This window comes from Monopterus albus, unplaced genomic scaffold (genome assembly GCF_001952655.1).
Source record: "Monopterus albus unplaced genomic scaffold, M_albus_1.0 scaffold453.1, whole genome shotgun sequence".
Lineage (NCBI taxonomy): Eukaryota > Metazoa > Chordata > Actinopteri > Synbranchiformes > Synbranchidae > Monopterus > Monopterus albus.
This window is the reverse complement of record NW_018128333.1, coordinates 123,704-138,797: the sequence shown is the minus strand read 5'-3', so window position 1 is coordinate 138,797 and position 15,094 is coordinate 123,704. Positions and strand designations below refer to the sequence as shown.

Below are 15,094 nucleotides of genomic sequence, written 5' to 3'. Positions count from 1 at the left end.
GAGTGAAGTGAGGCTGGATTATCTAAAATAGAATATAAACTTAGAACTTTACCTTTTTGAATTTTTCCAGATTTTATTTATTCAAGCTAAGGACATACTGTGGTCGTCCTTCCATATCACATGCACTTTGTTGAATGTTCAATATTTTACACTGTGCTTCTCTGACCTCTAGTGGCTGAGTGTAGCAATTACAACATACCGTTTACCACTGGATCAAAGAAAGCAGTTTTGCATGACAGTAGTAGCTGTTTGTGTGCTTATACAGATGTGGAATTTATGTATTTATGTATGACTTGAAGATACAATAGTTTCTTACTGAAGCCATCCACACATAATAAACATATGTGACGAATTAAGCCCAGAAACATGCAATTACTCTGGGGTGAAGTGAAAAGCTTCTTAGGCATTGTCCTGTTTCTCCATGGAACATTTACAGCATGTTACAACAAATCATCTACACAATTACCTAAAAGTCCAAGGAGGAAAGTGACTGAAAGATAAACTGAAAGGAAGGAAGAGCATGTATGGTATGGTAATGAGCTTCTGGTGTGGAGTTACAGCAGGACTCCAGGGAGCTACAGCAGCTACTGCTGAAACTGAAGGCAAACACTCTAAACCACGGTGATTTGTTTTTGAGGGTACAATTTGTGTTGGGGAAGATGATGGCACAGGATTATTCTCATCATTTCAACTTAAATATGCTTTTATCAGCATTGTCCTTCCTTCTGTTTGTTTCCACTGTCAGGACTTAGATCAAATGTCCCTATTCACTTGGACATCCCAAGGCATTACTCCCAGCAGCCCTTGCTCTCCATCTCTCACTCCACTGGCATCACAGCATTATCTGCAGCTTCTTCAGCTGCAGTTACAGCAGCAACAGCAGCACACACAGGTGGCCGTTGCACAGGTAGGAAACAAACGGTTACACGCAGCGTGCAGCTTGTAAACAATGAACAATATACTGCACTACACCTACAGTACAACTTCACACTGGTTCCTCTTTTAATGTTGCAGATGAGATTAACGTTCCTCATAGTCTTTGCTTTTCTGTAGTCAGTTTTTTGTAAACAGACAACTATCACTGGATTACTTTATGGCTGAAGAAAGCAAAATATGTTGATTCTCTGGCAAAATCTGCAATTATAAGGTGTGTATTTCTGTTAAAGAGTGGATTTATAGATGTTTATTTGTGATGGACATTGTCCCACTGGATCTAACAATATGTAATATAATATGCATTATGCATGAGTGTTCAGATTTGACAGAGTTATGCAGAGAAAAGGATTACAAATGTGGACACAAGTTGTGGTGGTCAGGAGCTAAACATTTTAAAGTACCTTAATAGCCTCCATGAACTGTGTGTCACAGCCACTGCTGCAGCTTCCACTGCCCACCTTCTTGATAAAGGAGCCAAACTACAATAACTACATTTGTATAGTTTTTAGAGCACTAATATATATCTGTCACTTTCACCTCACAAAGGACATTTGCCTCTCCTCTCTCTCTTTCTGCGCCCCCCCAGTGCACACTCAGGGGGAACAGTTTGGGACATCCTTCTGCTAATTTAGCAGGATGTCATTTACTAATGCTCTACCACTAGGTGGCAGCACCAACACAGTAATGGTTGGTCACAGTGCAGCAGAGGAACACAACCTGCACTGAAAGAAAAATCCACTTGTACTAAATCATTTTAAAGGCAAGAGATCTATCAAGTTTATCTGTTTAAGAATGTTATCTAAGGAACTGCAACACAAATGCATATTTACTTTAGTATTTTGTGTCTGACTCAGTTGATTGTCCTGCCTTATCAAAATCTACCTCCTTAGTTAGTGTTGGACCTGCTGTAAATAGCCTTCCCATCTTTACTGTCAAATTCTGCATTGGGAATATAGATATGATTTAGAAATCTGGTCATGGATCAAAAACACATGATGAGGAGCGAGGAGAGATGTAGTGAGGTGTAAGAAAAAAGCTTGTTTGAACAAACATTTTAATAGATTATTGCATCTAGGTTTGGCATGTACTGTATATCAAACCAGAAGTGTTCCCACACAAACACCCATTTCCCTTTGTTGCCACTACAGGTGCAGCTGCTGAAGGATCAGATGGCGGCAGAGACCACAGCCCGTATGGAGGCTCAGGCCCGTGTCCACCAGTTGCTGCTCCAGAACAGGGACTTGGTGCAGCACCTGGCCTTGCTTGTGCAGCAGTTGAAAGAGCTGGAGGCCCACTCCTCAAAATCAACACTCCTAGAGCAACCACAAAAGCCGCCTCAAGCTAATGGACACAGTAAGTGACTGGTAGGAACAGTGTAATCCCTCAGACAAAGTCGTGTCAGGTCAGGTCTCCAGTGTGCTGCACTTCTCATTGCTCACTCTCCTCGTGGCCTGGGGATGATGTAGACATTTGTGACACAAACTATGATCCCAGACTGCCCTCCTGCCTGCAGACATCTTCACTTGTGTTGGATGGAGCAGAAAAAACAGCTGCAAGAGGTTGAACCTGCTCTACAGATGAACACAAGTGTTTTCCCTCTGTGCCACCAGGGCCTTCCTAAAAATGCACACCTTTATTCGTCTGTCTAGTTTTGGAGGAGGGATGAATTTACAGCCGCTAAAAGAAGGCTGTGTCTTGCCAAAATAATAATGAATAACCACATACAAACACACTGGGCAGAGCGCCATGGGTGAGTTTTATTTGTGTGGGAGTCTGTGTACATACTGAATTCATTTTACAGTGTGTGTGTGTGTTTTAAAACTGACAAAACTGGCACATGTTTTATGCTTGTATTAATCATGTTAGCCCTTCTGATGCTGTGAAAATGCTAATTGCTAATGTTAGACATGGCTGGCCTAAGTGATCTTTACTGTATAAAGGCACCGACACATTAGAAGGACAAGCTAACATCTTGGTTGTGGCCGACTCTTCTCTACTTGCTGTTTTAACATTTTGTTGATTTGTGTTATGTGGCTGTTACAGATGGCCAGCCAACATACAGCCCAGTTTTTACATCAGCAAAGTCTCTGTCTCTAAACCTGAAGAATCGCTACAGCCAGACCCTGGACCCACTCATCACCACCATGTCTGCGTGGCCGCTCCAAATCCCAGCCCTCTCTCCTGCCCAGGTAGACAGCGCCAAGTCCTACCTCAACCCACTCAACCTGGAGAACCGCTCCAAACCAGCTGCATTGCTCGATGAAAACCTGGACCTCTTCAACAGGGCCAATTGGATAGCAGACAACAAGGAGAGCTCCTGCAGTGAGATTGTCCCATTTCAGCTGAGAAACTCTGCCAACGTGGATGAAAAGTAAGACAGCTATTATGGTGATAACTACACAGAGAGAAAATGTTTGACGGTACCAAAAACAGAGTGGAGTGGTCATTTCATTTTGTGTATATAGTATAAGCAGATCATTCTGCTATAAAGCCAAGTTCAACATTTGGGAAAAATGCTTATTTACTTTCTGGTAGAGAGTCACCACTCACATGTCTCCATTTCTGGTTTCAACACAGGCCACATGTCTCTACAATAATGGACAGAGGAACATGTCGAGGTTTCTTAAGAAGCATTAATACGGTCACAAAATATTGATAGTGTAACATGAAAAAAGTTTCTAAATATGGGTTTTATCACTCCTATTATGGTTATTTGTTGTAATTATACTATAACATACTCAAAGTTTTAGAACCACAGTTCACATAATACTTTGGGAGATCTAAACTGGAAGTCAGAGCATCTTTCTTAGGCTCATATTTGTTTACACTTTGGCAAATTAAAAGTGTGCCAAATCAGCCATTAGTTGTTCCTGTTTACAGTGCACTCATTGATACACAAATAGCTCTCACTGGGTTACTTTGATACTGCAGAAAATTTAAAGATGTGATGATTCTCAGGCACCGTCTACAGTTATACCGAGCATCCTATTTACCACCTAAGTGTTTTTTTGTTCGTGATGGATACCATCATTGTAAAGTCACTCAGAGTCTGTTCCATGTCTGTGTTCAGTTTTGATGGAGCTAAAGCAGTAAGATAAATTGCCTTCATGAGATGTTGCCATTCTTTTAAAATTCCTTCACCTCTCAGATGCAGTTCTGTATGCAGCAGCTCTCCCCGAGTGTAAAATCAATTGGAAAACTGTAAATCTGTGTATTCCCCAAAATGTTGAACTATTCCTTTAATATGCCAGTCTGTTTGTGTTTGAGGTAACCAGGCTACACAGCCTGTAGTTTTTAATGTTATTAGTGGAGAACAGCTCAGCTCAGCAGAAACAGCCTCTAGCTAATGAAACTGTGACTGTAATCAGAGGATCACAGAGCACAGTGAAATGGTTGATGTTAGACAAACAGTGGGGATCAGGTTTGAGGATGAAAGCGGGAATCAGAGAAACTTGTTAGCGAAAATGAGGAACACAGAAACTCCATCAGCTCTAACTCCATCCCTGTGTCTCTGTTTCAGCCATTAAAACACATCAAGGGAGTAAAAACAGTAAATGGAATCATTTCCTTTGGAATAATTTATGATGAACATGATTTGCTTTTCAGGCACATTTTGCCTTGTAAAGTGCTTCTTCCTACTGTACACATACTGCAAGTAGCCCTTAGCTTGTATGCATATGTGGAGCCACAGAATGTGGTTCTTTTTTAAAGAGCTTTTAATCTTTGTAAAGCCGTCACAGGGACCATTTACTGCATACAGTAAGCCCCAGCACAGCTCTCAAGCAGGACAAACTCTTCAGTCCCTTTCCTTTTATCGCCCTCCTCTTGCTCATTCTCCCACTCAGCTTGTGTCTTCTCTTGCTGTTTCCTCTCTTGGAAAACAGCCTGCTGTCAGATCTCCAAGGAGAGCATGTTAAATTTGATTTTAAAACACATAAGGAGAAAAATAATGAGCCGGAACCGACTTGTCGGTCTAGTGTGTATTTGGCAGGTTTGTGTACTGTATGTTGTAATTGTGTAGGTCTGTTTTGTTTGTGTGTACGTGTGTGTTTGTCAGTCTGCAGCTTAACCAGACTCGCATCCTGTGGTTTCCTGCTGCACAGACTCCCAACTAACCCAGGCTCCCATCCCTCCGCAACCTGAAACCCTGCACTCCTATATACTGGGTGTCGGGACATTTTTTGACAGATACTGGGGAGAAAAAATACATATAAGACAAGAGGGAACTTCCAAAGAGAGGCTTCTCATCACTGCTCATTTCCATCTACTCATTAGGTTTCATCTGGAGGGGTGTTATTTGCCAGGCTGAAACCCCCTTTTCCCTTTATTTGGAATTACATAACAGTCAAAATGTATTTTTTGTCTGCCTCTCTTCCTCCTCAGCTTCTCTGTGCCACCACATTTTTATCCCATCTCCAGTATACCCAGTATACCACTAGGGCATTTTATGTTCTGTCTCCAAAGTGCCTTCGCTTTCCTGCTGCCACCTTCTGTTTGTGGCACACAGGCATCATCCTTATGTAAATTGTTATAAAACCTGATGCTGGGTTAATAATAGTAATAATGATGATGATGGTGACAAATCAGATTATTACCACATAGAACAAACACTGATAATTATTTTCCAGAAATCATGCATCGACACTTACCCTAGTTTATGATATGAACAGTGTGTAATGCAGCTTGTGTGACTCACCTAGACATTTTAATCTCACTAAAGCACAGGAAAAAAGAGGTTTCAGATCCGTAGTGTTTTCCTTACAAAACCCCTTTGCATTACCTTCTCTGGCACAGTCCTGCTCCTCTACCCACCCTCCCTCACTGCATGGCGAATTTAATTGCCTCCATTTGTGTTTCTTTTCTGGATTTCCACAGCAAATCAATGTTTACAACCTGAGTGGCCTTCTTTTATGTTCTGCAAACACTCATTTGCCATCCTCTCTTACCATCTTTCCTCCTTTTACCCCCCGTCCTTGTCCTGCCTCAGCCGACCTCTGGGGAGAGGGGGAACAATGGAATCTGTTCATTTTGTGTTATTTGTGTAGTTTGGCTTTACATGACACAGGCATTATTGCTCAACATATGGACCACAGCCATGTGTGTTCTCCATCTGGCCCACTGACTCAAGTACTCTATGTATGATCACTGCAGATGGTATCTTGGCATTGTACTCAGCACTATATGTAACCATGTGCTATGTAGTCATGCTCTCCACAACAAGCAGAACAATTACAGTAGGATCAAAACAGGATGTAATAGTAGATTAAAAATACATATTGTGGCCATAGCTGAGTTGTTGCAACTTTCTGAGTCATCAACCTCTTTATGTGACACAAAAACAAGCGTCTGCAGCGATGCTAGGCTGTGTAAGGCTTTGAAATAAGTACTGTTACCATGCTAACATGTTCACAGTAACAACATTAGAATTGTATGGTGCATACTCACATTTTTTGATCTATCTTGTGATCTCCCCTTCCTTCCCCTTTGTCCTACCGGTTGCCTCAGCGGTCAGTAATTTGGTTGCAGCGATGTGATGGCAGTGTGATGGATGATGTTTGCAGGCAGCTGGGCAGAGCTGGTTCTGTCAGCTGGATTTACACATCGCTGCACACCGTTATTCAGAAATAGAAACAGTTGCTTTTAACAGTTTCTGGAAATATCTGTTCTCAGGCTCATGTCGGAATGAATGTGATACCTAGAGAGATGAAAAGCTGACCCGTCGCTCTCTGAATAATGTCTGACAGGATTTCTGTCAGGCAGGGCTGCTCTTAGCTCTCTAGAATACAGTTGCTTCAAATTTTAAGTTTGGCAGACACTGTGTTCATCCACCTACATGCTTAAAGATACCACACAGATATCTTGCACACAAACACACTCAGAAGGGTGTTGTGTGGTACTTTACAAAAGCAAGATACTATTACAAAGGCCCAGTGTCCCTTCTCTGAGCTTAAACCTCCTACTCGTTCTTTCATTTGCTTTGTGTCTGTCTTTCTGTCCATCTCAGAGACTGTTGTTTAAACGATTCCTTTTATCTGCGTCTACCTGTCGATTCGCTGAGCTCCTACTGCTTGTTTTTGAAATGAGAAAGCACTGCTATTTTGTCATGGCATTCTCTTGACTGGCCGGCTTTGTTCTGTTGATTGACTGGTGAGGTAAAAAAAAGCACGCTGTGCTTATGAGTCATATGTTCTGCAGACACCGTGGGGGTTCATTTCACTGTACCATCTACAACACCTTTGTTGTTTTGGTTTCTAGAGCCGTGGCATTTACTGTATTTAACCCAGGAATAAACAAGTTTCTACAGTGAATAACCCAGAACACATTTTTTTTGTAATGCTTGTTTTACCTTCCCTCTCTGTTTCCCAAAGGATAGATTAGATTTACTGTAAGATGCTATTAATTTGCTACCTTCCTGTTTGTGATAGCTTTCTGCTCATATTAGTGCAATATGATAAATTGACTTGTGAAGACTTGAAAGGTTGTGATGTCTTTTAAATATATAGCCCAAATTATAAATTCTCTTCGTAGGCTCTTAATGTGGAAAAGCTCCAAAAACGGGAAAGAGAGGGGATAAACCTCAACAACTACATGCAGTGTAATACAGAATATACAGTTTATTGGGTGTAATATGTTGAACAGTTTCAGGCAGCCCACAGTGAACATTTAGATTTAATAATGATGATGTTTTGAACAGCTCATAGTGAAAATGCAATTGAAAGCAGAAACTGTCTTGAAAATGCTGCATTGGTGTTTTAGCTGCTTTCTGGAAGTGCCAGCATCTGAGACTTGAGAGTTGACAGTGAAACGCTTTGCTAAAGTGTTTGTCGGACATTAAAGCCTCAAAGTCAAATAAAAGGATCATTAGAATTTGGCACTTGTATTGTCAAGGTTGCTGTTGCCAGACAGTCTCCTAGTTAAGAAAAGAGGATGACTGCACTTTCAGCTCCACCTAGATTTCAACAATCTTCTTCTTATCAGTGTTGGTCTTCAGGATTCACATGTCAGACTTTCCTGCAAAAACCACCAAAGAAGAGCTTTTAAATAAGACCTTGCTCACAGTTGTAAAAGCTATTGAAGTACTTTCGCTTTCTGCAGTTAAATTTTTTAAAGTGGCTGCCTCAAATATAGGAAATCAATCTAAAATGTTCCATTAGGCTTTGGAGATTTTTAATTATACAACAACTGACTTATGATTAAAACCTAGTTAAAGTGATTTTTTTGTATTTTTTTAAATGATTCTGATGGTGTAAGGTTAGTTTGTAGAGAAATGATAAACAAAAAACAAAAAGTGGTGTGTTTGACCCACTCATTGCAGTCTGCCTAGATCAGATCTGTGGCTTTTAAAATCCCCAGTATAGCTCTCTGGTCCTCTGTAGCCTAACTGTTGCCTTTTTTGCTACAGGTGTGAGGATCCTCTCCTGCTTATCCTCCTCCTCATCTAACCACACTTCATTTTTCTGTCAGTCTGCCCAAACAAACAAACTGAACCCCCAGAATAACACCAACCTGCAGTCCCGCCATGAACCCCCAGCTCATGCGTTCCGTTGTCCCATCCCCATTCCCAGCCCACCTCTCCCTAGGAACCCAGGGGGATTTCTGCCAATGCCCAATCCCCCTATCTCTCCTCTTCCTCCTCCTCCTCTTCTCCTCTCTACCCCCTTCTCCTCCCTATGTGAGTATTACTCATGACAACCAGCATGTGGAACAAGTGTCTGTGGCAAAAGCATGCGCCTGGGCATGAGGTGGATGAACAGTGTGGGTGGTAGCTGGCTCGTGTGTAGGTCTCACCAGTGATTTCTCTGCTAATGACTGCACAATAATCTTCATTTATATGCGGATGTGATTCTGCAAATTCATAACCACATTAACATAAGGGTAATCAGTCACACGCCAGATGCACGGTAGCACTGTCTGTGTTTTCCACCTTTAGCTGGACCTGAGCGCTCATTTTGTCTCCCACTTTTTTGTCAAAATACAAAAAATATTCTTGTCAGGATTTGATATTATTTCGACTGCTGAAGTTCAGCCTGAACAGTAAAACTGTTGGAGACATCTTCATGTACTTGCCTTATATGCACAGTGTTACTGTAGTGTTTGTGTTATATTTTAGTGTGAGTGTGCGATTTTGTCATGGGCATGTTTTGCTTTGTTGAATCTTACCAAATCACTGTCTTCCTGACAGTAAATCCCAGCCTCAGGCATATAAACATCACAGATCTCACATACTGTACTGTTGCACGTTTGACCTGCAGCCACTTCAAGAGCAAAAGGAAATAGATGAGTTTGTGGCTGGAAACAACTGACAGAAATATATGCTCCACTTTAGGAGACATGAAATAAGTTGCATTACTGCAAAATTAAAATCTTGCTTTAAAAAAGAAATCCCAGTGAACTCCTTGCTGGGATGGATTATTGACAGTATCACAAGCACATTTTAAGTGCTTGCGAGTTATTTTTATTCCACACTGAACTGAAAGCAGTGGCTACCCAAGTGGTAGGAATTAAGCCTTCAGATATTGTTTAGCAGTAAACTGGAGTACATGTGTGACTTCTCACAAATGGTCTGACTTGAACAGGCTCCTTTAGTGAGAGAGGTTATGTCGTGCACTGATGATATAATGAGCACTTGAATATTTCAGTACTCTGGGCCATATCGAATACTGCATGCTGGAATGGAATTAACTGGGATTTTAAAGGTTCTGCGGTCTGTAAGCAACATAAATCTACATATCTACATTTCTATCCAAACAGGTATTTAAAATGGCACAAATAGTGTATAGTAGGAATTATTAATGGAGTGGATGGAACTGACCTTTATGTTAGAGTAAATATGCAAATGAACCAATGGAAAAGAAAAGCTAAAGGAAAAACACCCTGGCAGCTGAGACTGGAGCGAGATAAGTGGAGAGACGAAGAGAAATGGTAAGAGAAAACACAGCCGTGGGAGATGGGGCGGTGAAGCAGGGACTGGTGTCAATGTGACAGAAAAGGGGAGTGCTGAGTCAAATTTATGATAATGACAGCAAAGAGGGAGGGAGAGAGGCAGCCTGCTCCTTGATCTAGGCACAGATTCAACTCCACACTGCTGCAACATGTACATTCAACAATAACAGCACATGAAAAAAATCAAACCTTTGAACTGTGCTCTATATATAAATACCCTCTTTGACATTGGAGTTTAACTTGACTTTTACCCATAGTGCTGTGTGTGCTACTCCATTTGGTAGTATGAAACAATAATTGGATAATTAGTTTGTGAATACTATTGTTGTCCACACATCCTCATATGGAAACAGAGCCAGTAAATACATCAGCAAGTCACATAACTTTATTACTTAGACCAGGATTCAAATGCAGACCAGATTTCACTGGGGAATGACGTTAGCAGCCACCAGCATAAAGTAGAGGGGAGGAGACAGGGGAAAGTCAGGCATGTTGACAGGTGTATGTCAGCAGTCATTTCCAAGAGAATGTCTGTGAATATGAGCGGCTGTGCACAGTGGCGTTTGTCGTGGCATTACTGTGGTACTCTCTCAGAGACTGCAGTGTAGCTATTTCCGTAGTGTAGCAGGGGAAAGCCTGCAGTTTTTTCCTCGCTTCCTTGCCCACAGTTCTTTATCATGGGCACTCTTTCTTTCCCTGTCTCTCTATTTTCTCAGCAGGGGAGCTGTGGGATGTAGATAAGTCCCTAGACTGCTGGAACAAGAGGGAGCCTGAGAGAGAATTACTGTACTGTGTAGTAACAGTTTGCATCACAGTGTGCTGGGGTTAATGGGGTATAATGTGACTGATGGAGAGGAAAACTGGCTCGAGGCCTATTATCATACTCCGTGGTAGAGAGAAATGCTTCTAAAAATATATTAGCAAAATAATGCTAATAAAAATGCATTCATGTATCTACTGTGAAATTCTCAACATGTTAGCCAGTAAAGGCTGATTGTCAGAGTTTCCTAACCAGTCCCTCTGTTCTCTTACTTGCAGATATAAACAAACAATCCCTAAACTTGACCCTCCACCACCCTGTCTGACCCGCAAACGGGCCAGCAGGTGCTTTTCTCCAGGGTCAGAAGTCACCGCTGGGCCCACGCCTACAGAGGTCACCGATAACGATGCAGCCCCCAGCCCCCTGTCGTCCACTGATTTCCACTCTCTTAGCAACGGTGAGAGCAGCTCCTGTTCAGCCAGCGAGGACTCTGGCGTTCGCTCTGAGACCAAGTCGCTGGTGTCACCCCTGCTTGACAACAACGACCTGTTTGGGGACCCCGGGACATTTCTAACGGCCTCCAGTAGCTGTGACAGTCCCCTGGAGGAGAGAAGTGAAGCCATCCTCTCTTTGTCTGAGTCCTATCCTACTGAGACCCTTACCCTCACCTCACACTCTGACACCTATGAGCACCCACTGCCCTTCTCTTCTCCGATGAATGAGACTTGTCTTCACATCAGTTTTTCTGAGGATGAGCTGCTGGAAAGCAGCCAGGAAGACCCTAATATCCGACAGCAGAGTTAGGAGGATGAGCTGATGTGCCCCTAGAGACCTTTCACTATGTCTTTCAATCAGCTTTTAAAGCAATACTCACTGTCAGATCCTCCATGGGGCTCCATTTCAGGACATTTAATTACTCCAGCCGCTTGTGACACAGTACAGACATAGCATTGCCAGTTACCGAAAAGTAATCAGTTGTATAAATTATTAGCTAATAGACAGATTTAGTATTTTTGTAATGGAATTATTTATCTAATTTACTTTTTAGTGACTAGAATGTTAAGCAGAACACGTAGCAATCCTTGCACTGTTAAACTCACATGACAGTAGAATTCAAAGCAAACAAGGGAACACATTTTATTTTTGCTTTTAATGAACATTCAAACATTTTGTATGATGCTTCTCTGCGGTGCAAACAGCTGTGGAAATACCCATTGTCTGCAGATAGCACAGGGTGATTTACAGGATGGCCATGCAAGTATTGGTGATGTTGGGAAGAGCCTCGCCTTCTGTAAAACACCTGACTGGTCGATGGATGGAAAGAACAAAGAAAGTCAGTAAAGGGGAAAAAGAGAAGATAGAAGTGAGCAGATCTGCTTGTGTTTATGCACATCCATTTGTGGCTGTGTGTTTTTGTCTTAAAAGAATTGAGCGGTTTTTAGAAAGTTTTGTGCTACTTGTATTTTGACCTTTCAGACTTGTAGGCCTTAAAGCAGCATTGGAAAAATTAGTGGAATGCCTTCTGTATTCTGTGCCACAAAGATTCTGTATGTAGCTTTCAAAACAAGGGTATTTCCAGATTGAAAGAAAATGATTTTAGCTTTGAGAAACAACAGAGCAAACCTTTGCTGAGCTATCAGTCATGAAAGCTTTGGATTGCACCTGAGTGGGCAGCCCTGTTATAAATGAACCTTCAGACTCAATGGGAAGATAATTGGGGATTCACAGAGGACCCTGGAGAAAGGCAGCTTGGCAGATAGATTTTCACTTTTCTGTGTCCCACTTAATGACCAGAATGCGTTTCATTTAGAGCCCTCAGGACACATTAAGCTAGCATTGTTGCAAGGCATGCAATATACAGAATGTAGTGTCTTTGTGCATGCAGCTTAACCTAAATGTTGGGAGCATTGTTTTAACTTTGCTGGTGTATATCAATATGGAGCTATACTGATCAGTCAGTAATAAAAACTGTCAGACATAGCCCTATATGAATATAACATATTGTTAAACAGCTACCATTGTTTTAAGTGCTGAAATTATGTATGAAGATGAGCTGAAATAATGAATTGATTCCTCAGTGAACAGTAACAATTTGCGCAATTGATGAATTGTTAGTTTTAGGAGAAAATGTCAGGCTGTTTCCAGCTTCTCAGACCAGAATCAGCTTTATTGGCCAGGTGTGTTGGACACATGAGGAATTAGTGTGAATGCTTGCTGAATATTTGGGTATTTTAAATATGAAGTGATAAATTGATGGGGAAGATGACTGAGAAAATAATCAGAAGATAAAGTGATGATAATCAATTTGATGCATGTGGCAAGATTCTACTGTGGTTCTACTGGGGCAACTTGTGACAGGTATAAGTGACAATAAATGGACATGAGAGAGAAAGAGGGCGAGGGGAGGGGTGGTGGAAAGGTGCAGGTGGAAAGTGCCCGCAGGCAAAACCTTTTGTATGTAGGTACGAGGCTTTTCTCAACATAACATATGACATGGAGCTATAGCAGCAATAACACATACAGTAGAAGAAAACAATAAAGTGGAATAGTTGAAGAACTTAACCTGTGTTTTTCATCCAGAGTGTGTTTCTGTTATATGCAGAAAACCATAGGACGGCAACTGTAGAGTAACAGTGCAGCCACAGGCTTTATCTCAGTGGTTTCAGTAGGGACTAGAACAGTCTGCTCTCCTCCTCTGCCTTTTTTACTCTGCATTAATTATGTCTACTTACATTCACATTTGGCATTAGTAATTCATGTCTCTCACTCGATGCAACTAGATCAAGACTCATTGAGGCTTTTCTGTCACTTCCAGTTTCTACTTTGAGTCCTTTCAGTGGTGAACTGTTTCTTCCCTGTTGTCCCTGAGCTTAGTAGCATAACTCATCTCTGCTGTTTACACAGTCGCTGCGAGGCAGGAACAGGTGACTGGCGGGCCTAATGTGTTCAGGGCCTCAGTGGGATGCAGTAATGAAAAGGGCAAAATTGGAAGATCTTCAGCTCTGAGCTAGTAGTTATTTCCCGTCTAAGGCCCTGATCTCAGGAGTGCAAACACCACATCTGCTACAGGCTAAGCAACAGAACTTGTGATGTGCGTGCTGTGTTTTATTTGGGGCACAGGAGCCCTGTGTATCATTATGCCCTCCTTCAACTTGGAATTCCCAAACTGATTAATTAATGATGCAGGGTGTCTCTGCAGGTCAGGGCTGCTCCCTCCTCTCTTCTTTCTCTCCAGAGCGGTGGCCTCGACCAGACCTACGATCCATCCTGCAAAAAACCAGATGTCAGCTTTAGACCAACTGTTTTCTGTTATACTTTGGTCTGTGGCTTTACATGGCTGCCTATAGTACATTAACCCTTATGTGCCGATTAATGCTGCTGAGAAATAATTTTCATTTTGTGTAGACAGGGAGGAGCTTGTCAGGGGTCAAAGGAGGCTGGTGATCACAGGCACAGAGATGAGATCACACAACATGCCTGCATTTTAACAGCTGCCAGTGGAAATAAATATAAGACAGTCAGATTTGGCTTGGTTAATTTATTAAGAGCTTTGACAGACTTTCTAAATCATTGTCAAATACTAGACCACTACAGGCTAATCCTGATATTGACATCATTATAGAAATACCTCATATTTCGAAGACAAATTATTGCAGCAGCTGGATCTTGTAAACAAAACAAGTCACAAGTGGAACATCAGGTGTTTTAGGCAGGTTTAACACTGAGTGTTTGGTTGCCATGCCGGCCCGTGGTCGGCTTCTGGACCAGCTGAAGTGGGTATTCTCCACCACCACCCCAACCACCGGTGGCAGTATCGAACATACTGCTTGGTGCACCAAAATGAGAAGAATGCCAAACTTCATAAGGACAAACCACACAAAGGTGAGATTAGTGCTCTATTGGAAGTGCTTTTCTGACATTGTCATCCCCTTTTATAAGGTGGTGACTACATAATTAGTTTTGCATCTGTGCATCTGGTTTTGGTTGCCCGTCCCAGTTAAAATGTAGCATATAGCTGTTTCCCGACTGTTTCTGGGAGATCTGTCCCAAAGTGTCTCAGTCCCTTATTAGGCTAGTATTAATTTATAACTGTCCGTTTTGCATTTGTTATTTTCCTATACCTCACTTTTGACCACATTTTTATTTTTAAGACTGTTATGTTACAAAGTTTTGCCTCCAAGTTTGATCAACATGCATTCGCATAGCACTCAAAAGACCTGATATTTTCTATTTTTCTATTTCCTGTTTTTCATATTATTTTCTTTAGACTTTATACAGTAGCTGTGCAGCCCAGTAAGCAAACAGCACGATGTAATAAAAGTACACTGACTGTGAATTGATCACTTATGTCCAGAAGGTCTGCTGCTGGGCTGTGCCACAGCATAGGCTACTGCCCACAACCATGGCAGCAGTGATCAGAGGAGACGGGATCCATTTTTCTATGTCTGCACGATG

The 15,094-nt window shown here is 41.8% G+C and overlaps 1 protein-coding gene across 2 annotated transcripts in view; it reads left to right on the top strand.

Annotated features, from left to right (window-relative positions):
• Positions 1 to 13,879, top strand: part of LOC109952311 (carboxyl-terminal PDZ ligand of neuronal nitric oxide synthase protein) — a 34,353-nt gene extending 20,474 nt beyond the window's left edge. Inside the window, exons 8-11 of one of the 2 annotated variants that reach the window (XM_020587333.1) lie at positions 746 to 907; positions 2,085 to 2,289; positions 2,971 to 3,307; positions 10,918 to 13,879. In XM_020587333.1, the coding sequence (XP_020442989.1) occupies positions 746 to 907; positions 2,085 to 2,289; positions 2,971 to 3,307; positions 10,918 to 11,443 (1,230 nt within the window). In that variant the 3' untranslated portion in view covers positions 11,444 to 13,879. The remainder of the gene's footprint in view (positions 1 to 745; positions 908 to 2,084; positions 2,290 to 2,970; positions 3,308 to 10,917) is intronic. The other variant, XM_020587334.1, reaches the window with a different exon arrangement.
• Positions 13,880 to 15,094: the final 1,215 nt, after the last annotated feature.